At 40.3% G+C, this 21,993-nt stretch overlaps 3 protein-coding genes across 5 annotated transcripts; 1 reads left to right on the forward strand and 2 right to left on the reverse strand.

The window, feature by feature from the left end:
- Positions 1–369: 369 nt before the first annotated feature.
- Positions 370–2,198, reverse strand: LOC132701005 (nucleoporin Nup35). 3 transcript variants are annotated; one of them, XM_060668617.1, is made up of 3 exons: positions 775–2,198; positions 542–716; positions 370–474 (listed from the first exon to the last, which is right to left on the reverse strand). In XM_060668617.1, the coding sequence occupies exon 1, from the start codon at positions 1,980–1,982 to the stop codon at positions 1,146–1,148; it is 837 nt and encodes a 278-aa protein (XP_060524600.1). In that variant the 5' UTR covers positions 1,983–2,198; the 3' UTR covers positions 370–474; positions 542–716; positions 775–1,145. The 3 variants fall into 3 exon arrangements, with proteins under 3 accessions (XP_060524600.1, XP_060524598.1, XP_060524599.1); XM_060668615.1 differs by having other exon boundaries at positions 771–2,198; XM_060668616.1 differs by having other exon boundaries at positions 472–558; positions 609–716; positions 771–2,198.
- A 558-nt stretch (positions 2,199–2,756) lies between these two features.
- Positions 2,757–12,985, reverse strand: LOC132701598 (uncharacterized). Its single transcript, XM_060669671.1, has 6 exons — positions 11,738–12,985; positions 11,464–11,687; positions 10,493–10,924; positions 8,508–9,034; positions 4,776–5,606; positions 2,757–3,110 (listed from the first exon to the last, which is right to left on the reverse strand). Exons 1-6 carry the CDS (start codon positions 12,121–12,123, stop codon positions 2,931–2,933), a joined length of 2,580 nt encoding a protein of 859 aa, XP_060525654.1. The 5' UTR covers positions 12,124–12,985; the 3' UTR covers positions 2,757–2,930.
- Positions 12,986–13,141: 156 nt separating this feature from the next.
- Positions 13,142–17,680, forward strand: LOC132701599 (calmodulin). Its single transcript, XM_060669672.1, has 4 exons — positions 13,142–13,292; positions 13,650–13,824; positions 13,964–14,206; positions 16,834–17,680. The coding sequence occupies exons 1-4, from the start codon at positions 13,290–13,292 to the stop codon at positions 16,860–16,862; spliced, it is 450 nt and encodes a 149-aa protein (XP_060525655.1). The 5' UTR covers positions 13,142–13,289; the 3' UTR covers positions 16,863–17,680.
- Positions 17,681–21,993: the final 4,313 nt, after the last annotated feature.

Raw genomic sequence — 21,993 nt, forward strand, 5'->3', positions numbered from 1 at the left:
ATGTGTAAAAACTACAATAACTTACCAAAAAACATAATACAGACTGCTTCACCATTACAAAGATAAGAATTTTCGAAAAAATATTTCAGGAACATCTCTTATTAAGAGCGATTTTCACCTTCTAACAAGTTGCTACGATTTGTGGCAAGAGTATTATGTAGACGCTGAAATTGTCCACGAATAAAAAACAAGACTGTAGTGACCATCCTCTAAAGCCTAAATAATAAATTCCCGAGTTAGCAAATGTTACGAACAAAAAATGACCTAACCTCACTCCGCTTTGATTATCCGAGTTATGCCAACTAAATGAAACTTATAAAATGCGAACACATTAACTTACCCGCACATAATTCTTAAAAATAATTTTTTTCCTAACCCAATTTAATTTTCAATTGGCAATGAAGAAAAACGACCTAACCTCACTCCGTGGAACATCCCAGACTCCCGACAGAAGTCTTTGTAATCGTCCCAACCCTGGAGAGTGATTAAATAGTCCAAACCCATTCCTTATCAAGGCATCCTTTGAGAATTTGAATATTACCAATTTTTGTAACCTGGCTGAATGACACTATGTAGTGGGCCCATTAGAAGTAAGGAAGAAGAATAACCTCACTTCGTGTTGATTATCCGGATTATCCCGTTATCGTTAATCGATTTTTTCTAACAATTTTTAGTCGGCACCGAAGAAAAGTAATATAAAGCTATTTTAACGTAAACTAAAATTCATCCTTTTAGAAAATTGTTTTAAATACTTTGAATAGAAATTTTACCTACTATTAATATTGTCCGTGTTCTGTACTTGTTTTTATTCTGAAAAATTTTAGTGTAACTTACTGCCTCGTTTGCATATATAGGATATTTACGAAGTAGTAATTGCGACAAATTACCACGAAGTCAAGCACAAAAACTTTAATCACAGAAAATTACAATGTAAAATCGGTTAAAAACGTCGACAGTTTCACCAATCAAAATGACCGACCAACGTCATCGCTAACTAGTGTCCTGCGGGAGCCGATATAACAAATATTTCCGCATTCGCAGCGCGCCAATTCAAACAAATTTATTTAAGAAAAAAAACAAACAAAAGTAAGAGCTCATCACGATCCCGCAGCGATCCACGTCAAGTTCAAACGCAATGAATGACGTCACCAACCGAACACGTATTCTATGGCCTTGGTAACGATCCCCGTCGATTTCTGGGGTACCGGCGGTGAAGCGACCACCGCGTTAGGGGCTGCCTGGGGCGACACCCACGAATGTTTCAAGGACCTCGCCTGTCTAGGCGTGGTAAACACCGGCACGTTCTCCTTGTCGCTTTTCTCGCGGTACAGTTGCACCCCGATCATGAATTTACCCACGCACTTGCCGTTAAAGGCCAACACCCTCGCCACTTCGTTGAAGTTGCTGAATTTCAAGTGCACCCAGTTACCCTGCGGCGGCATTTTCCTGTCGACTATTTTGCCATGCTCGGAGAGCCACGAAATCACCAAGTTCAGCATGCTCGGAGGAAATCCGAACACCGTCACCCAACAAGTATCTATTTTCTCGACGTATGAAGGACTGAACGTCCGGCTGCAGTTCAAACTTTCCTCCGGGTGAATCCGGGACAAGCTTTCGTTGAATCCGTTCACGGAATCGTTGAGGTGAGCCACTGTGCTGCTCAACACTGTCGGCTTCCTGACCTGCTCGATGGTGTCGAAGAGACCAGTAGTCGGAGGTCCCGATTTTTCCGGCACCGTGGGCGTCAGCACTACCGACGTAGCGGTGTCGTTAAACGACTGCCCGAACAGTTTCTGGCGTATGCTTCTCGACTCGGCGAAACTGTCGTCTTGCCTGGAGTGCTGCAACTGGTTTGCTCTCGGTGGCGAAGCGATAGGGCTCGACGGCGGATGGTGGTCGCCCATCAGATAACCGGGCAAGAAGTGCGGATTTATTTCTGACGTCGGGCTCGACCCCGTGCTGCCCAAGACCATCGGTTCCATAGCTTGAGGGGTTGCGAAACGGTTGGGAATTGAAAATTGACGTTTAACCACGGAACACGATTTTTTTTTGCCTTGTGTGCCGACGCTTTGCTATACTCTGCGTTCATTGTTTACGTCCACTTATTTTACAATTTCTTCGATCATTTCCAATATCTCTTTAGCAATTGCATTCTGTTTCGACATGACAATCGACGAAACACCATTTTCCAACATAGTTATTTGGGTTGGTCAAAAATGGGTTTACGGGTTGCGGAATAGTTGACAATTGAAAATGACGTTTGACCACGGAACACGAAATTTTTTTGCGTTAAGTGCCTAATGCTGCGCTATACTCTGTGTTAACTGTTTACGTCTACTTATTTTACAATTTCCTGAATCATTCGCAATGTCACTTTAGAAATTGTTTTCGGTTTCGACGTGAGAATAATAAGAATAAGACTCGAAGTCTATTATGTGTTGTATACTCTAAATAGGAAAATTTTATCCTATAAAGAATTTATGTTGTAAGATATTTCTAAAAGATTATTTTTAAAATTTTGTGTCCTTTTGCCTCTGGTCGAGTTGATTACTCCAAAATAAAAAGGTTTTCTTTTATTTATTTTTACTCCAGGGTACATCATATTATGAATAAAAAGAAACATATGTACCAAGTTATATTAAAAGAGAAAGCCCGTCGCACACAAAACTACACTTTGGCACGCGGCATAAATGGCGCATGCGGGTAGGATTCGATCCCAAAAACAACCTCTCAATATAATATAAATTTTTATTGCCATTCTCTTTTTTACATACAAAAAACTAAAAGCCTTAAATGTACAACACTAAATATGTTCATTTACCTATATACAGGTCGAATAAAAACAAAACTGGGTTTTTACGTCACCTCCTCTCCACGATTAAAAGTTTTTTTTTTATAAAACACACAAATTAAAGAGAAAAAAAAAAACCTCAGCAAACCTGGCTCTCCGACGCCATTTCCGCCATCTTTTTTCTCAGCTCGGCGTACGCCTTTTTCATCCTGTCGTTGGTCGGGATGCCGCTATGCGCGCTCCTGGCTTTATACGAGACTCTTTTCGATTTCTTGGCGAGCAGACTCTTGTCCGGTGTGTCCATGCCGTGACGTTGCACCTTACGTAATAATATGATATGTAATACATTTGGAAAAAAAGTATCTCAGCGTGGGATTTATCTCGCTATGGGATATAAAATGACCACTTAAAATTACACGGTTTTGAAAACGAGAAACTTAACGTGTTAGTTCTTTTAAACAAGTCAAATTTTGTTTAAAAAATCCACCCATCCATTACTCAGTGGTTCCATTAAGATAAATAATTATCCCCGTCGCACATAATGGCGAAAGTTTGCCATTTTTTCGGTTTCATGAAATGAATTTGAATTGAATTTTTTGTATTTAGATAGACTATCATCTCGAAAATTACGGGAGCTATCGGAAAAAAATAAAGAACATTTCCTGCTTGGATTTACCAGTGGCATAAAAAAAATGCAAAAATATACGGGCAGTTTCATTTAAAATAAGAAAGTTGATCTTATTTCCGGTAAAACCGGAAGCGCGATTCAATTGTTTTACATGTCAAAATGTACGCAATTTACGCAAACATATCAGAATTTAAAGCAGATTATCGCACGGCTAGTACTTTTATCGACACCCGGTACAGTTAGCTAAATGTCTTACACAGAGAAATAAAGTCTATTGATTTTTGTGTGATCAATTGACATTTGGATAGTTTTAAATTAATTAAAAAATTATGTCCTGCGATAAAATACTTTATACATTCATACATTACACTTGTGCCTCAATTTTCCAACTTATTTGCAGTTTACTTCAGCTCGATATGCCTATTTCTATTTCATCTAAGCCATGGGCATAACGGTTATACACATTTTCTTCTTCGTTGCCACTTTAACGCCCAAAATCGACATTTGTAGAATCTGCATGTTAACGAAGACCTATCTCCACTACTTTCTTCGATAAACTGACAAATAATGTTAAACAACGAGAATTAAACTCCTTAAAATTAAAAATAAAAATTTATTAATTAAAAAAAAAGCGTTCTATACTGTGAAAAACTTCTTAAGCAATAATAATATATGTTTATTACAAGTAACAAATATATTTAAATAACTTCTTATAATGCCAACAAGCAAATCAATGCTTGTTAGTGGTAAATTTTCGAGTTGTTTTATTTTATTTACACATTATGAGTAATAGATTTTTTAACCAAAAATACGTGACGGAGAGACCCATGTCAGTTATTAAAATTTCCTAACACGATTCTGTTATCTGGCATTTTTAAGGATTTTTATTTATTTATAAGTTTGAAGCAAGCTGTGACTGCACTATTTTTAAATGCTAGAAGGTCTCTAAGATATTTAAATTCAGAAATTAAACCTCTATATTTAATGTGCGAATCTCATTTCATATGTCCATCAAGCATAGTTTTGGTTAGCTTTGAATATTATACCCGATTCATACCATATTTCAGGTTAAAACTGCAAACTTCTCAAATAATTTGATTTTTAATGTTATTCTTTTAATTTTAGCTTCCTTCCTATTTAGTTTTCAATTTGAACATTTAAGAGTCAAGCTTTTGCTAGACTTCGCCTCATCTCTGCTGTATATATGCATATTCAATATACAACAAAAAAGGCAATTTATTATTACTACTATTATTATCAAACAGCTCACACATTCAACCAACCTACTTGCATATTTTGGCCAATTTAAGTGTTCTAAAGGGATGTTAATATTTAAAACGCTTCCGCTTACTTTACCTTGTGGGTGTACAACTCTCGGTACGACCCGAACAACGAGTCGCACTGGTCGCAGGCCAACTTGACCCCGTGGATGGGCGCCCGGAACGACGTCTCGGACGACGACTTGGCCATCTTCGGCGTCGCTGGGGACCTCGGTTTCACGCACCTCGTCCTCTTGTGCGCGTCGAGCAGCAACCTCGATGGAAAGGTCGCCGCGCACGCAGTACACGCGTACTTTTTATGCGTACCCTGATGGATTTTCAACACCGCATCCGAACCGCACAACCTGCCGCATTCTGCGCACGTCAAACACCCCGACACGGACGCTCTGCTTTTTTTCGGCGACGCGTTGACCACGCCCGTCGTCATGCGCACTAAATTCGATTTCGCGTGGCCCCGTTTGTGTATGTTGAACAGCGAAACGTCCCTAAAGGTTTTACGACATATCTCGCACTCGCGCTTCTCCGCCTTTTCCTTGGGACACGCGTGTCTACCCAACAGCACGACGTTCTTGAACGTTTGCTCGCAAACGTCGCACCTGTGCTTGTACTCCATCGGTGGCGGCTTCGTCTTTCGCCTCTTTTTCTTCTTCAAAGTGTCTTCCAAGTTGTGATGGTGGATGTGTGTGTTGAGGCTGTTCTGGCTCGCGAACGTTTTCGGACAGTTGGGACACGCGATCTCTTCCTTGTCGCCGGGACGCGTCGTCGCCGACCCTTCCGGCTCCTCGGGCACGGGCGCCAAACCTGCGTCCACGCGGTCCTCCGCCTCCGACTCGCCGTCGCTGTTTATCACGTGGGTCTGGGCGGCGCCCTCGTCTTCCGAATCAGTCAGCTCGACGACCGCGGTTACCTAAAAACACACGCGAGAATAACAACACCCAGCTCCGATTTAACCGTTTTTCTGAAATTAAACGCAAAAGAGGCCGCCTAGCGGCGGCTTGGGGAACTGACCACAGAAAGGTCCCGACCGCAGCCGCAACGGGCCACTCACCCAACGATTGGGAGCGCGCGCTCGACATACGCGACCACGACGTTCCGCTCGCAAGCGACCGTTTTCGTCACACATGTAAAATACATGACGTCAGTGTTCCCGTTAATTGACGCACAGCCCTGAACATACGTGGACTTGAGGATTATATATTTCCCATATACATGGCGTTCGAGAATAACATTCAAATTCTACATTAAAAATAAGATTTTTTTTTAAACAAGCCTGCGAAAATGAATAGTTTTCAAGATTTTTAATAAATATCTTAAATATCCCCTGTCGAAATTTGCTGGTGTTGTTTCTGGTCAGGATAGAATTTTTTTATAAGAATTTGGGATATGCAGTAAATTGATTTACACAGTAGTTTTTTCTCGAAAACCTATATCTTGAAAAATATGCATTTCCGGATCACGTAAATATGAGAAATTTTTCTAATTTTTTAAATGAGGAACCTATTGAAATTGGGGTGGCTGGGGGCGGGAAGTATTAAAAAAAAAATAAAATCCACATTTGCAGGGCATCGAGAAAAAAATCAGATAAATATTTATTAGAAACTTAGAATTAAATATTTTTTGAAGGTTCCCGTCTTTTAAAACTTTTAAATGTGGAGACCGTGGAATGAACCAGAAGAAGACATGAAAAACAACGAAGAATTTAAAGACGAAGTGGAGATGGTAGGCTGACCTCAGGAGGGGCCGCGTCTTGTCCCCTTTACCTTTATTCAGAATTTAAATTTGACAGAGTATTAGATACGCTGACGATACTATTCTAATCGCCGACTCGGAAGTGGGTTTGCAGCGACTCGTCGACCGCGTTAGCAATACCTGCGAAGAGTTCGATATGAAAATAAACGTTAAGAAAACTAAGGTAACGGTAATTAAAAAATCAAAGAATGTCCCACGACCAATACAAATAAATGGAAAGGTACTAGAGGAAGTGGGCGGGTTTCAATACTTGGGATGCTGGATAGATAACAAATTAGATCCAGACACAGGAATAAGATCGAGAATAGAACAATCCAGAAACTGTTCTATACGACTCGCGAATCAACCTCGAGCTGCGTTTAAGACTCTCAAAATGTTATGTGTGGTCTACTCTCTTGTACAACAACACAAACCATTAATAAACTAGAAGCTTTCGAGATGCGGACATACCGCAGAATACTTAAAATACCATGGACATCGCATACCACGAACGAAGACGTTTTGCGCAGGCTGGGAACTGAACGAGAACTGTTCAAGCTTGTGAAGACTGCATACCCGGGTCACATCCTGAGAAACGACGAATACCGATACGCACAGCTCATCGTCAAGGGAGAGATCGAACGCAAGCGGGGGCTGGGTCGGAAGAAACTGTCATGGCTGAGGAATATACGTCAGTGGACTGGCACGGACTTCGAGGAGCTCATAAGATCTGCTGAAGACAGGGAGAGATTTGCCACTGTGATATCCAACCTCCACTGATGGAGATGGCACGTCAAGAAGAAGAAGGCTTTGCAGAACCTCAATTAATTGCTTTTTGGTATAATCTTCGTGAAAATAAATGTCGTTATTATACATGTAGTTTTGGATTGTTGCTTTTGTGTCACGTGAGGAAGGGGTTTTAGTCAACTGTGGTAACTTGCATTGTCCATTACAATGACGCTATTAGGAAGAATGTTTGGAATTAGTTTGTTTTTAAACCAACTTTCAAATAAATTAGCGGTAATTCATGGTAATCCAGAGAAGAATCTTTAATATTTTTCGCAGACAGAGAAAGTCCGTTTGGAATCCAACCATCCTTAGAGCCAGCATGCAAAATAGTTATTCTTTTACCTCTTTTTGATGGCGCGTTTTTCGGGGTATCACAAGTGTCGAACCAGGTTTCATCCAAGTAAATAATTGTTCTCTGTAAATCCTAATTTTTTCTAGATATTCCAGTCGCCATTTCCGGAATTCTAAAAGATTCCATTAAAACTTGCCTTTTGGCAATTTTTAAAAATCTAAAACCCGTGTGTCGAATACACTTCCATAAGGTAGTTCTGCCACATTTAACACCGGTTCCGTCTTTTTCAAGCCTCCTAATTAAGATATCTAACGTAGGCACGCTTTGTTCCTCGTATAACTGGTAAATTTTACGCCGTATTATATCTCGATCACTTGCGTCTACACTCGAGAAAATGTCGGCATCGCTTCTTTTTTTCCTCGCTGAAATGGTATTATTCACAATTTTCCATACAGTTGATGTTGGAATTTTCGTCAATGTGGCCGTTTCTTCTAAAGATGCTCGCTTGCTAGCACCAACATTGTTTATAACTTCCTTAGTATCAATAGAATAGTGTTTTCTACATTTTGGCGGGAGCATCTCCTGTGATACACTAGACTCGCACATATTTTTCATAATTCGCACACGATTCAACACACGCCGTATTACACACGAAATAAGAATGATTACTAATAAAGTTAAACTAAGTAGTATACCAAACCAAAGAATATTAAACACAGGTAGGTATAAAATTATTTTCCGAAACTTTAGGTAATAATCTTGTTGCATTGTATGTTAATGACCACCCTCGGAACACGGCCTAACAGCCCGGAAAATCTCACAAATAAAATAAATCTACGTTGAAAAAAAAAATGAAGATTCACTTGAAGTGTCATTCGCTGATAATTGATTTTTTTCGTTCAAATCAAAAAAGTGATTATTTTGATATTTCGCAAAGTCGTTTCTCGCAAATTCGCGAGAACTGCCCATAGATATTTTTATTTCGCTATTCCCGCTCACCTCCAGCTGGTCGGTGTGCCGCAGCTTGTCCGCGATGCTCTCGACTACGCCGTCCGACGACAGCACCACCTCCTGGACGATGATCTCGTCGTCATCGTCCCGCCTCCCGACCGGCCTGATCTTCTGCTTGCGCGGCAAACGGTCCCTGCGGACCGGCGCCTGCGGCACCGTAGTCCTGTTGATGAAATTGTGAAACAGTTTCGCTTCGACCGCCTCCTTGCTCTTGGCGAACCGCTTCTGGAAGCGCTCGTCGCCGGCGGGGACCGTGTTAGTGATGACGGTTTGCATGCGGGGCGCCACCGTCGCCTTTAAGATGCTCCGCGGATTCGTTTTGGTCAGTTTGCGGGCGATCGGGGCCCCCTGCACGTTCTCCTTGTCCGGATAGACCACGTAATAGACCGTGTCCGAGTTCATTCTGCGCGTGCGCGTCTCTTTGACGGCGCACGCGCCCGCCCGTTTCAAGATGTTGGTCTTTTCCAACGCGGACGGCGTCTCCGTCACCTCGTGCAGGATGAAATCTGATGCCACTGCGAAAACGGAGTAGTACTTTTTACGAAACTTGTGCGGAAGGTCGCTTCCGAAAAATCGTATTTCTTTTTTATTTTAAAAAGAATGCGCTCCGCGGTTTCTTGTCCGAGAGGGACGCACTGTTTTTCTATCCTGCGGACCGCTATGGAACTTTCGCAAAATGGATGCTATTTTATTGTGCCACCCTGTATAAAGTGTAATTGCGATTTAATATAATTTTTCGATTATCTCGCGCGCCCTGTATGATAGGCAAAATCTGAAACTCTTTCTCTCTAGCGGGGCCCATTTTTCAGTTTTTTTGAATTTGCGGCGCACCCTGTATATTTTTGAAAAATTGTCAAGAATAAAAATTTATAGAGCCGCATTTCCTACTTCAAGAATTTTTTTGGTCTCGTAAACGAGTTTTTTGTAGACCCTTGCACACGCGATTTTTATTTTTTTTTTAAATACTTCCCCAACCCCAGCCACCCATTTTCAATAGGTTCCGTCACGGGGCAAAGCTGCATGTATGTGCCAAATATGAAGTCGATTGCTTCAAATTTCAGACATTTATCGTGTTTCATAGCAAGGTTCAAAAAACAGTCGAAAATCGCGAAAAAAAGATGGATACCGGCGTCGGATCAGGGCCGTGGAGGCAAATTTTAATTTTGTAGCCCCAACTGTTCGAAAGTTATTCGGGAAAAACCAAAAGACGAGAACGGAGAACGGACAGACAAAAAATTTTTTTCAAATATCTCGCGCCCTGTATAATTGACGAAACCTGAAACTCTCACGTCACGGTTTACGATACTGTTCAAATAAAATTATCCTATCTTTAACGGTTTTCCATTTATCGCCAATAATTTAGCCACAAAAACGGAAATTTTTTGGATAATTTAGATTTTTTGCCCACACACGACACACCCTATATATGATACAATCATTGTATAGGTTATAGCCATAGATTTTCCACGCGTTCTGGTTCAAGAATTTTTTTAAAATACTAAATGGTTTTCGAGAAAATAAGTTTTTTCTGAAACCATGCGCCGTAATAATCAATGACGTCATGGCGTCTTGACAGCCCCCGAAATAGCGATTTCAATATGGATTTTTTTAAATATCCCGACCACGAAAACCGCAAATACAAAAATTGTAGCTCTTGATGTAATGAAATGGGACGAGAATTACTGACATCTAAATTGTCACCTTTTTTGTAAATGAGTCTAAATCTGCTTAAGAAAATAAATTTTATCCGTATCGATGCGGAAAGACGCCCTTTTTAGGGGAAAATTGACAAAGGCGTTCGTTTCGGTTATCCGAAATGTAAAACGCAAAAAAAAAAACTGCATTCAAAAATGTTCCCCTTTCTCTCGGCATTTTCAATTAAAAGATTCTTTTTCGACCAAAATTCTTCTTTCGGAGGTTTAAATCCGGACCGAAACGGATCTTCGACGCGCAAGCGCGAAAAAAAAAATTACCTGCCGCCTGGTCGACCCCGGCGCCGCCGCCTTCGTCGCCGATTCGATGGTGGGGATGGCGGAGGTGGTCCCCCGCCTCCCTAATCCGGTTCTCCTGCACGTAGATCTCTTCGTAGTGGTCGCCGTCGACGTACTGCTGCTCGTCGACGACGTCCTCGTCGTCGTCGTCGCCGACGGTGACGTTTATGTACCGCATCGCCGCGTCATCGATCGCCAGGTGGGCGTGGTCTGCGTCCGCCGCCTCCGGTATCGCGAGTTTTTCTGAAAAATCCGCGACGCCGCCTCCTCCGCCACTCTTAGGCGCCGCCTTCTCGTCTAACACGTCGTCGACGGGGCCGGCGTCGTAGTTCAAGGTCACTTCCGCGTCCCCGCTGTCCCCGAAGTCGCCGAAAAAATCGGGGGTGTCGACGGGCGTCGGCGACCGCCTCTCGCCTAAACAATGGTCGCATTTAGTGGACGTAGCAAAGTGTACGTATACGAATACTTTATTCATGTTACTATCACAGACGATTTACATACGTCAAACGAAAGGGAATAAAATAACAAATACTTAAAATGCACCTGGTATGGTCTGTCCATAGATATAACACAGTGACCACTTGCTTTTGAATGGGGTTATCCAAGGGTGGTCATTAACGTACAATGCAACAAGATTATTGCCTAAAGTTTCGGAATTTAAATTCAGATAAAATTGTGGTCCTTATCCTGTGTTTAATATTCTTTGGTTTGGTATACTACTTAGTTTAAGCCCATTATAACCTCTTAGGACAAAGAATTATGCCCCCACACCCTTGGGAATTATTTTTTACCAGGTGGTTACCATAGCAACCAGCAATTAAATTAAACCATAGCTAACGTTATGCTTGTGTTTCTGATCAATTCCGTTTGATTTCGTCAATACGAAGAAAAATTTTTGATTTTCTAGAATTTAGGTCAAATTTAATGTGGGTGAAAAAAAAAGAGCACCCAACCTTTAATGTAGACCGCTAATAAGGAGTCCTCGGAGTGTCCCGGGGGCTCGACCGCCTCGTCTCGCACCTCCTCGAACCCGTCTTCCTCACAGAGCTCGAGATGTTGTTCTGGTACGAGACTGCGACATTTAACGAACTCCGTGGGCGCCTTAGCCTCGTCCTGCACCTCCTCTACTAATTTTATAGAGTCTGGTATCGCCTCCAGTTGTCCGTCCACTGTGGTGCTGTCGCATAAACCCCGATTTTTCGAGTCGGCCGTGAAATTTGTACGTACCCGAGCTTGAATTGATACTTCCTGACGTTGCCGTGGTCGTCCGTCGCCACCTGGAGCCCGTACAAGTCGTCCGAGCCCTCCATGGTGAAGACGACTACTTGGTTTTGGTCGACGTCGGCCTCGACGGGTGAGCTTTCCGTCGCTGTCGCAACGTCGTGATCCTCCGCGCACTTGGCCCGCTCTATAATCGTCTGCAGATCGTTGAGAGTCATGTCGTCGGACGTCTCGAGCACCGACAGGTACTGCGTCTCGTTGCCTTCGATGGCGGTCGCGTAGCTCTCGTCGATCGTGTCCGTCAGGTCAGAATCGTTAGCGTCCACGTAACGCAGCGTGGGGTATTGCGAATCGAACGTCTCATCGTCCGCGACGACGGCATACTTCGACATTTTCGACGCGCTGGGTTCGGTTGGCCTTTAAAATTTACAGCCGTTACTATAACAACACGACGGTCGGATATCATAGCCGTTACGACGGATCCATCTTGTCGTTTCTCTCGATATCGAATTATCGCGATGATACGGCCCGATAATAACCAAAACACACAACAGAAACAACACGTAAAGATTAAGAAATCAAACACGCCAACAGAGTCACAGACCACCGATTGATTTGACGTTTGCGGCGGGCGATCCGGTGGTCTGAAGATAATACGCGGTCCGTGCCTACTTCTTCGCCCGCCAAGAGGATCGAGACGTCATCGTACTTTTTGGATCGAGAACAATCGAATCTCGTTGCATATTTTGCCTGTGAGAGCATTACATTACATCTAGCGAGGCATTATCAATGGAGTTTGAAACCTGTATTATATTTTACGAATGCCACGTTTCCGATTTCATTTTTAACTTACGAGGTGCCGGAAACGGACCGAAAAAAAATCGGTCGTTAAAACGCACACACCTCTTGCGGGAAATAAAACGCCATAATTCGGAGCGCGTTAAGAACGCATGTCTCGTGGTGCCGTTGCCGCACCCGCACGACGCCAGCAAAACGACGGCGACGGCGTCGCGACGGTCGGCATCCCACAGCATACTACGACGTTTTCGCGCCGCGTGCGGTCACTCGATCCGCCGCCTGCTTGACGCATTGCAGGTAGTTCTTGACCAATCCCAACGCCGCCTCGCTGTAAGTGTGCGTTGTAAACAAGCCGCGCCCTACGTTTGAAACGAAATCGTTCCGCGGCGAAAAATAGGACCGTCGAATTTCGGCGTCGCCGTTCGATTTCGGGGGCCACGGGTAGCCTCGCGCCGAGCCCGACCTCTCGCCGGGTCAGTTTTTCCTTTCGCGACGTCAATTTTCGCGGTCGGACGCGAAATTGTACCGACGTTCGCGCGGAGGAATATTTACTGGTCTGTGGCGTAGACGCGCCATTGCGCTTCGGCACTAGAGGTTCCGGCAGCGGAAAATTTACCCCCACCACGCGGCCGACGGTTCCCAAACAAAACGGAAAGCCAAACCAAACAGTTGGCCAGAGACGTTCGAACGTGACGTTTTGGCGTAGGTGATTACGTGCGCTGACATTTATTTTGTGCTAGTGTAATCTTAAAAAATCGCAATGGTGAGTGGGCTTTTTCGGCGATCGGGTCCGGCAAACTGTCGGACGGGGTCGCGGGACACGCGTGGCGTCCGTATTTTTCCGCGTTTCGGCAGAATTCGTTTCGCAAATAGCTGTCAAAAAAAAAAGGAAACCCGTAGACGGCCGGTTCGAAAATTACCGCAATGCGGAACGATCCGTTTCGCTGGGAAAATACGCACGCCGAGACGCCAATTAAATCGCAACCCCGACACAGTTTTTATCTGTACCGAACGCGTATCGATCCTGTTGCTTACGTACGTCTTCCGATATTTACATTCGCGTCCGGAATACCAATTTGGATTTATTCCGTGAGTGTGTGTGCGTGTGGTTTTTTTGCAGGCCGACCAACTCACCGAAGAACAAATCGCGGAGTTCAAAGAGGCGTTTTCGTTGTTCGATAAGGACGGCGACGGCACGATCACCACGAAAGAATTGGGAACGGTCATGAGGTCTCTGGGGCAGAACCCGACGGAGGCCGAGCTCCAGGATATGATCAATGAGGTGGACGCGGACGGTGGGTTATCTTTTAATCGGAAAGCGGCTCCTTATAAAGCTTTAGCGGACGCGAGTGACTAATGAGGCGTTTAAAAATAGGCGTCGCCTAATTGAAACCGATAACGTGTTATCCGGGAGTGTTTTTTTTTTGTTCGTAGGCAACGGCACCATCGACTTTCCGGAGTTCCTGACGATGATGGCCCGGAAAATGAAAGACACGGACAGCGAGGAGGAAATCCGCGAGGCGTTCCGCGTCTTCGACAAGGACGGCAACGGTTTCATCTCCGCCGCGGAACTCCGCCACGTCATGACGAACCTGGGGGAGAAGCTGACCGACGAGGAGGTCGACGAGATGATCCGGGAGGCCGACATCGACGGCGACGGCCAAGTCAATTACGAAGGTGAGTTATCGACGGCGGTTTATCCAAGAGAAAAAAAAAAGAAATTCTAACCTTAAAATGCCCGGCTTCGCCGTTGCGAGGTTGCCGGATTTCACAAGAAATCGTTAGATATTTGGTTATCTCGTGAAATTAAGTATTGCTAAAGTTTTGTTAGAGTTTTGCGCGATTTCTAATGATTAAATTATCCTGATTAAAAAACCGTTAAGTAAAAATGATACACTTAAAAAAGTTTTGAGAAAGAATGTTGTTACTATAAATTACGTAAAATTTCAAAACGAACGAAAAAATTGAAATGAAGATTCCAAATCCAAATTAGATTAATTTGTTTATTATTTAATTTTTGAAAAATTTTAGAAATAATTTATGATTTTACAGATTTCACATTTATTTCAGTCTCCAAAAATTTCGAAATAATTTTTTTTAGGGATTATTTAAAGATAGTGAAAAAAAACTCAAAATTTCCGAAATGATTTATGATTTCACCAAGATTTCACATTTATTTCAACCATATTTGTAGACTACGTCCAAGGTTTGGTTATTACCGGACGTATTTCGTATTTTTAGTTATAAGATAAAAAAAACCCGCTGTCGTTTTTCTATTTGGCTCCGATGGAAATTTTATTTTATCGACCTATATTCCTAAAGTCCTAAGTAAATGTTTTTCTTTAATGGAGGAAATTACTTAGTTGAATTTTAAAGTAAAAAGATATAATTAATAATAATAAAAAAAAGGAAAATGTAAATAAAATAAAAATAAGAAAAATATCGCCGGAATTCGTACGGGGTGTTTGAAAGAAAGTTAGTGTGAAATCTTTGCGATCTGTGAAATTAGTCATTTCTAACATTTTGTCAGGGCTTTGAGCAGTTTCTAATGATTAAATCATCTTTATGGAACCAAGGAATCAGTCCAAAAAAATACAATTACGTAAAAATAATTATATTGCACTTAAAACTTTTTTTCAAAAAGCAGGAGAGAGCGTTGTCATTATAAATTCCATAATATTTCAAAACCAAGGTAAACATTTTTGGAATGTTTTTTTTAATTTTCTTTCTTAATATGTTTTAAAGCCCATGTTTGACACATTTAGATGATAATTGTTAATTTTCTATAGATAAAAAAATTACAATTAAGGCTGAATAGAAACAAAGGGGAGAAAATATCTTTTATGACCTTATCTTGTAACCTTAAAATAAAGCAAGGGAAGATGATAACGTAGAATATTTTCAATTTTTTGTGTCATTGGTTGAGTGAACACTAAAAAATATCCAAATGGTTTTTTTTAGATTAATTTGTTTATTCCTTAAAAACCAATGGAACGTGATAAAAATTCAAAATTTAGAAATAATTTTATGATTTCACAGAGATGTTGACAGATAAACTAAAACCGAATTCTTAAAGTTAACAGAAAAATTTTTACAATTAACAGAATAAAATTCTAAATAAGTGAAAAGTAAATACCAATCGGGGCCGAAAATGATAAGTTCAAAAATTTTTGGCGAAATTTTATTGCTAATAAAATTGTGTAAAAATGATTTTCCTCCCGCTTGTCATCTTTGACATGTTAAAAAAAATAATTCATCTTTACTCTGCCTTGCCAGATGTAGCTTACATTCCGATGTAAAAAACAAAAAAAATTAATCACCGATGCACGCGCAGTATCAGACAAAATTAAAGCAACTTTTCGAAAATTCGATTGAAGTACTTACGTTGTTGTTGCTGTTGAAAATGCATAATTAGTCCTGGCAGTTAATATTAGGTGCCATATCCTTGAGTTGCAATCACATTTATCGAGTCATAATTTTTTTTTTCAAATTTTCTCTATGGGATTTAAATCTGGCGATTAGGCCGGCCATTTCATCAGCAACCTGATGTATTAACCCGACTTCAATGGCAGAGGAGCAATCTAATACCATAATATTACCCCATCCATGCTTAACTGTTGGGCAAACGTATATAGGATGAAGCTTTTTATGTATCCCATCTTGCACCGTCACGTCCAGATTTACGAAACCTTTTCTCCAATCTCTTGGTGTGCATCGTCGGCCTTCCTGCGCAAATATTAAGCTTGCATCTCTATTTTTTTACCGTTTTACTGTCATTGGTGGCAGTTCTATCCCCTCCACTTGATTTAAAGATGTCAAAATTTTTATTGCAGAACGTTTGTTGGTCGTTTTTAACAATTTTAGCTGTAGTAGGTACAATACGTTCTCGCCGAGCAATATCCTTTTTTAAACAAAATCTTTTGCCCATATTAACTTGTGGAACACGGGATTTATGGGCATGAAATGAACATCACAAAAAAATGAGTATGCAAAACTTCACATCATTTTTGTTGTCTACGTTGAATGAATTGAATGAATTATTTTGTGTGACACTGCAAACAATTTTGAAAAATCCGCGTTTTTTTACCTCATTATTCATTCAAACGTCAGTACTAAACATCAGAAAAAATGAGATATTCAAAATTACACGTTTTTGTCTACAATGAATATGTTTGGTTGAATGAAATTGTTTTTTTTTTTTCGTGATTTCATTCATTATGGACTGAAGCGCCCGTTTATTAGCGATAATATATTATATATTTTACCCGTCGCCATGATAAGCCGTTTTTCATTTTCTGTTGCAGAATTTGTCACCATGATGACTTCCAAGTGAAGCAGTTTACGGTTTCTGCATTTCAGCTTTCCATTAATTATGATTATTATTATTATTGTCATTATTATGATTCACTTTGGTTCGCCCCCCGTCGTCGGTTTTTTGTTTTTCGTCACCAACTATCTATCTCTCACTTACACACACACGTAAAAATGAAGATAAACGACACACACCGTTCGAACGGCGACACGGGGCGTCCCAAGCGATCGTCAATAATTGTTGTTTATAATTTCCGTGACATGTTTTAATTACCGACACCCGTAATAAAGTATTTACGAGAATAAAAAAAAGTATGTGTAAATTTTTGTAAAATATTCTGTTGGTGGAACAAAAAAAAACAAGCCGCCACCCCTGCGGGGGTTTTGTTTCGCCGCGCGCGCGCCGCTGCCCGCCGAACGAGCCGCCCTTGATTTTTTTTGGAAAAAGCGCCTCGTTCGGAAACCAGGGGCGCGCGCGCGCCTCCTAGATAATACGTATTTTAAATTATTCTTTTTTTTTCGTTCTACATGGTATAATATAATATAGGTTTTACATTTTTTAGTATAGTATTTTTCCGATATTTAAATGTAAGGGAGAAGTTTTCTGCGGTCCGGATCTGTATATCTCTCTCTCTCGCAGGCGCGAGATACGCCCGCGAGACGCGGCTTTAGCCATTGTGAAATTATTATTAAATGTTTAAATTTGAAAATAAATGTGACTAGAAAAGTTTACCCGATGGATTTTGTCCGTTTTATCTCGTCCCAACACTTGCTACTTATTATTTTGTTAGGGAAATCGATCATGTTAATTTTTATTTGAAATAAAGACATTCGAAAGGAGGGTTTGGCTTTATTCGCGGCCGCGCGACGTCACGCACGTCACTCGTCGATCGGAGGTGCTTGGTTTCGTTTTGCCGAAACGAGCAGTAGGCCGTGGCGACGTGTATTGTCAAAACAAGTTTGTGTGTGCCGCAGTTTGAGGTAAGTGCTATTATCGATAACAGAATTAAGTTTTTTTCGGTTTTTTGGGAAAATTTAACGGCTCGACATCGATATCGTGTCGGTGCGCGTTGGGAACTTTTGAAAATTTCAACTTGACAGACTAAAACACATTTAGCGCCATCTAACGCGAAAATTTTGAATTATTTTAAGAAGCCGGTAAAATTCGAAGGATTCCTTTTTTTATTAAACAAACGAGTTCAAGTGGGTGAAAAAGAGTTAAAAGACATTGAGGAAAACATGTATTTTTTTACATAAAGCAGTGTAATACTATGTTGGGCCAAATTCGACAGAGGAAGTTTAAAACCTGAAAAATATTTAGTAGACACGCACTTAGAATATAACTTAATGTGATCTCAACAATTTTATGACGATTATATACGTATAAAAGGAAGTTGCTTCTAGTTGCGTAAAAAAAGAAAACACAAATTACAAATATAATTTGTCTATAATGTCTTCAAAATTGATATTTGTGAACTGTAGAAGTTTTAGATTTGACCGAGGGCCTCAGTATAATAATTGTTGTTTATTGAACGTTGTTTATCATCTGGAGATAAAATTTTTGACTTACTCGCCATGCTCGCCGTGTTCACTAAGTCAAATTAGAACTGACCGAAACAATGGCGTGCTTTTATACACACTTGGCCTACCAGGTTCTCGGTAATTAGATTATTAGGGTAAGGAATCCTAACGTAAGAGACTATTAATTACAAGTCGGCCTACATTCCGTATTTTGTTACCTGACGTGCCCTTTTTTCTTTCGATATAGAAAGTGAGAAATTAGTTATACAGAGTGGAATAATACATAGCTTTGTATGGAGACCTAATGGTACAACAAATTTTGTTCGTAATACAGAGTATTACGTTATACAGAGTTTCGCTATAGGGAGTTTTCACTGTATATTAATTCAATACGAAAATGTTTCAAATATTGTAAAATACTACTCTTCGCCGACGACCTTGAGAATATACACCAAGATCAAAACCTCCGATGTATCATCTTTTCATGAATCCCGCCAAACGTTTTAGCATATCCTTCACCAAAAATGTAAAAAAAATAAACTCTTTGATGTCGACCACTACCGAATCAAAATAGGACAGAACTCTCCGATCACTAGATTACAAATTATATTTAATTCTCATAACTCATAATAAAGGTTTTAAATGCTTTAAATGCTTAAAGGTTTCCAGGACATAATACGACATTAATTAAAATGTAAACTTGTAATAGTAATGCATCAATTTTGAAGGAAACAACGTCAATGATGATCCTGATATGCTCAAAATGGTCATAACTGGTGACGAATGGGTAATATGGTTATGACATCTAAACCAAAGGCCAGTTATCAATAGAAGAACCCAGAATCGCCAATACCGAAAAAAGCACGTCAAGCACTATCAAATGTCAAGGTCTCGCTTACTGTTTTCTTTGATTATCATGGCGTAGTATACAAGAGTTCTTACAAGAAAAAACGTCCGGAATTGTGGCAAAAAAATTCATACTCGCGCGTCGTTGCTTGTGTCTAACTTTTTGGCGAAAAACAAAAACAGCCACCATATTTACCGGAGCGACTTTTACCCGTTCCCAAACCTGAGGATACTCAAGAAAGGAACGATTGCGGAGGTGAAGAAAAGAGAAGTCCTTCGAGGAAATAGAACACATGAAACCGATCTTCTGGAGGTTTTATTAACTGAAGGCGCCCAAGTATTCCAAGATTGACCTGACAAATGTCAGCAATCAGAGATAACTCTCAGCAGAGCATGCAAACTTGGGAGTATTGGAAACGAAAAAAGGGGGGACCAATGTGGGATCTTTGAGGGATTACCTGCTGTGATTACTTGTCATTTTAATCCACTGTAAAAGAGAAGAGGAAACGGTGTTGAATAGAACCTAACCTAACATGAGAGAGAGTGTTAATTTAAAATCAGTGATTCATTATTATTAATAAAGTTATTTTAGTTTAATACATCCGTGTGTTCATAAATTCACAATATTACCGAGGTTTTTCTACAAAGGTCAGAGTTTACACCTTACGCGTTGTCCCTATTTGTAATGTAGTTCCACGCTTTGTTTTTCTCTTGAAAAATTTAAAGTTGTTGGTTGTTCCGCCAGTGTGTGATTCAGATTTTGATCTCGTATAATTTTTTGTGTTTCGCAAAGGAAATGGGTTCCCGAGAGTTCCGTTTGTTAATTGGTGGGTTATTCGGGCGTGAATATTTTATTTTTTTTCTATATTTCCTGTAACAAAACGATACCTAATGTGCAATCATTTAACTTTGTCTCCATAATAAAACACTTCTAGCTATTGCCAATTTTTATTTTTTACTCTTTCAGCGTTGGTCTAGGGAAAGATATTTGATAGGAAGATGATCCAGGGTCCGGTCAAAATTGGGTAATGTTTTTTGAAGAAGCACCCGTTTGATTTATGAAAAAAGAACATTGGCTGACAGCGATAATCGTGGCTAGGGTTGCTCTATTTTTCAGTTTACCACAAGATTTTGAGAGTTAATTATTAATATTCTTTCAATTATATATATGCTATATACTTTTCAAATGACCGAGACAAATATATTCAGAGAATAAATATAAATAACATACATTGTACTATATATTTAGTAAAAACTCTGTGGTGTTTCCGCCTTTTCGATAAGTTGATTAATAACGGACATAAACGTGAAATTTTCAAAAGTCCTCTAGTAAATCGAAGTTCTAAATTAGGCTGGAAATTGGTAGGTGGCATCTCTGCCTCAATTGATGGAATCACGATATGAAGTGTCTGCACAGGTCTGAAGATCAATTGATATAAAATGTTTATTTGTTAATTAATTAATTTTGTTAATTATGGGTAGGTATAGGAGTGCTATTCAAATGAATTTGTCAATTTTGAATATCTAATAAAACTTCTCTCCCTGCGCATCCGCCGCCTTTGGTTATTTACTTTCTGCCAAAATACAGGTCGTAGTTTCTCATTCCTGGCGCATTCGCCTTTGTTGAAAATGGAATATAGATTGTAAGGGATAATTGCTTACACTTTAGCGTCAACCCATATTATTATTTTTAAACGGTTCGAAGAACGTCAGCCCGATTTGAAAAATATTTTAAGTGGTAACATATCTTCATTTGCTTAGTGCTTCAATCCAGTATTTTATACCCATCTTTATGATTATTCGCAAAAATTTTCAGTGTTCGCACCGTATTAAATCAAAATCGTAAGCCAATATTTGAAGTAAAATCGGAACCTAGGTTCGTCACGTCACCAGTTTATACGAATTGGGAGTTGCCTATAGTTAGTTGCTCTTAAATATAGCGGGTGCTTTCTTGGAATATTCCCGCTGAGAAAAAACAATGATTGTAATGTTTATATATGGATATTCTAAACAATATAATTGTAAATGTTGTGATTTGCTATTTTTTAGGAATTTCACCTGGCGGTAACAAGCAAAATTTTTGTTTTCGCAAATTTTGTCTAGGGGAGGACATACGTGTGGTTACGTTTCTGATGTATTTTTTTTATTAACAATTTTTTGACAAGAATCTTATGAGAAAGCTTTTGTGTAATCTGCGTAGGCCGAGATTAGTGTCATTAATTAATTCAATTAATGAAACGCTTTGAGAACACCCGAAATATACTTTATCAGTTTGGCATGCGAGTGATGTTCCCCCTTGCAGAATAAAACGACACATATATATTAATTATTTATTTGTTACACGGTTCAAAATGCACATTTTTACAAGCGCAATACGCATTCATCGATCTACACATAGAAAAATAGACGCGGGACAATTTACACGGTTTTTTTTTTTTGCCCTCGGGATCGTCGCGCTCGATCAACCGAACCCCCTCCCCACTCTCGTATAAATAAACAGGTTCGTAAAAAAATGCATATTTTCGAGCGCACTATATTCCACCTGCTCTGGTTTTTTTTTACTATGTTATTTTCCCTCGGAAACATATGTACATTTTGTGATTTATATACAAAAAATGCGTATCATAAAAAAATTATTTATTTACACTGCAGCTAGCATCGGGGGCGGAGTTTTTTGCTACATCTTAGGCCCGCGGGAGTTGATTTTAATTGAAAATTATCGACCGAGTCGATACGGGGGGGGAGGCCACGTGGCACGGACCATAGAAAAAGTAACAGATGGGGAG

This window comes from Cylas formicarius, unplaced genomic scaffold (assembly GCF_029955315.1).
Source record: "Cylas formicarius isolate icCylForm1 unplaced genomic scaffold, icCylForm1.1 PGA_scaffold_4__25_contigs__length_36172078, whole genome shotgun sequence".
Lineage (NCBI taxonomy): Eukaryota > Metazoa > Arthropoda > Insecta > Coleoptera > Brentidae > Cylas > Cylas formicarius.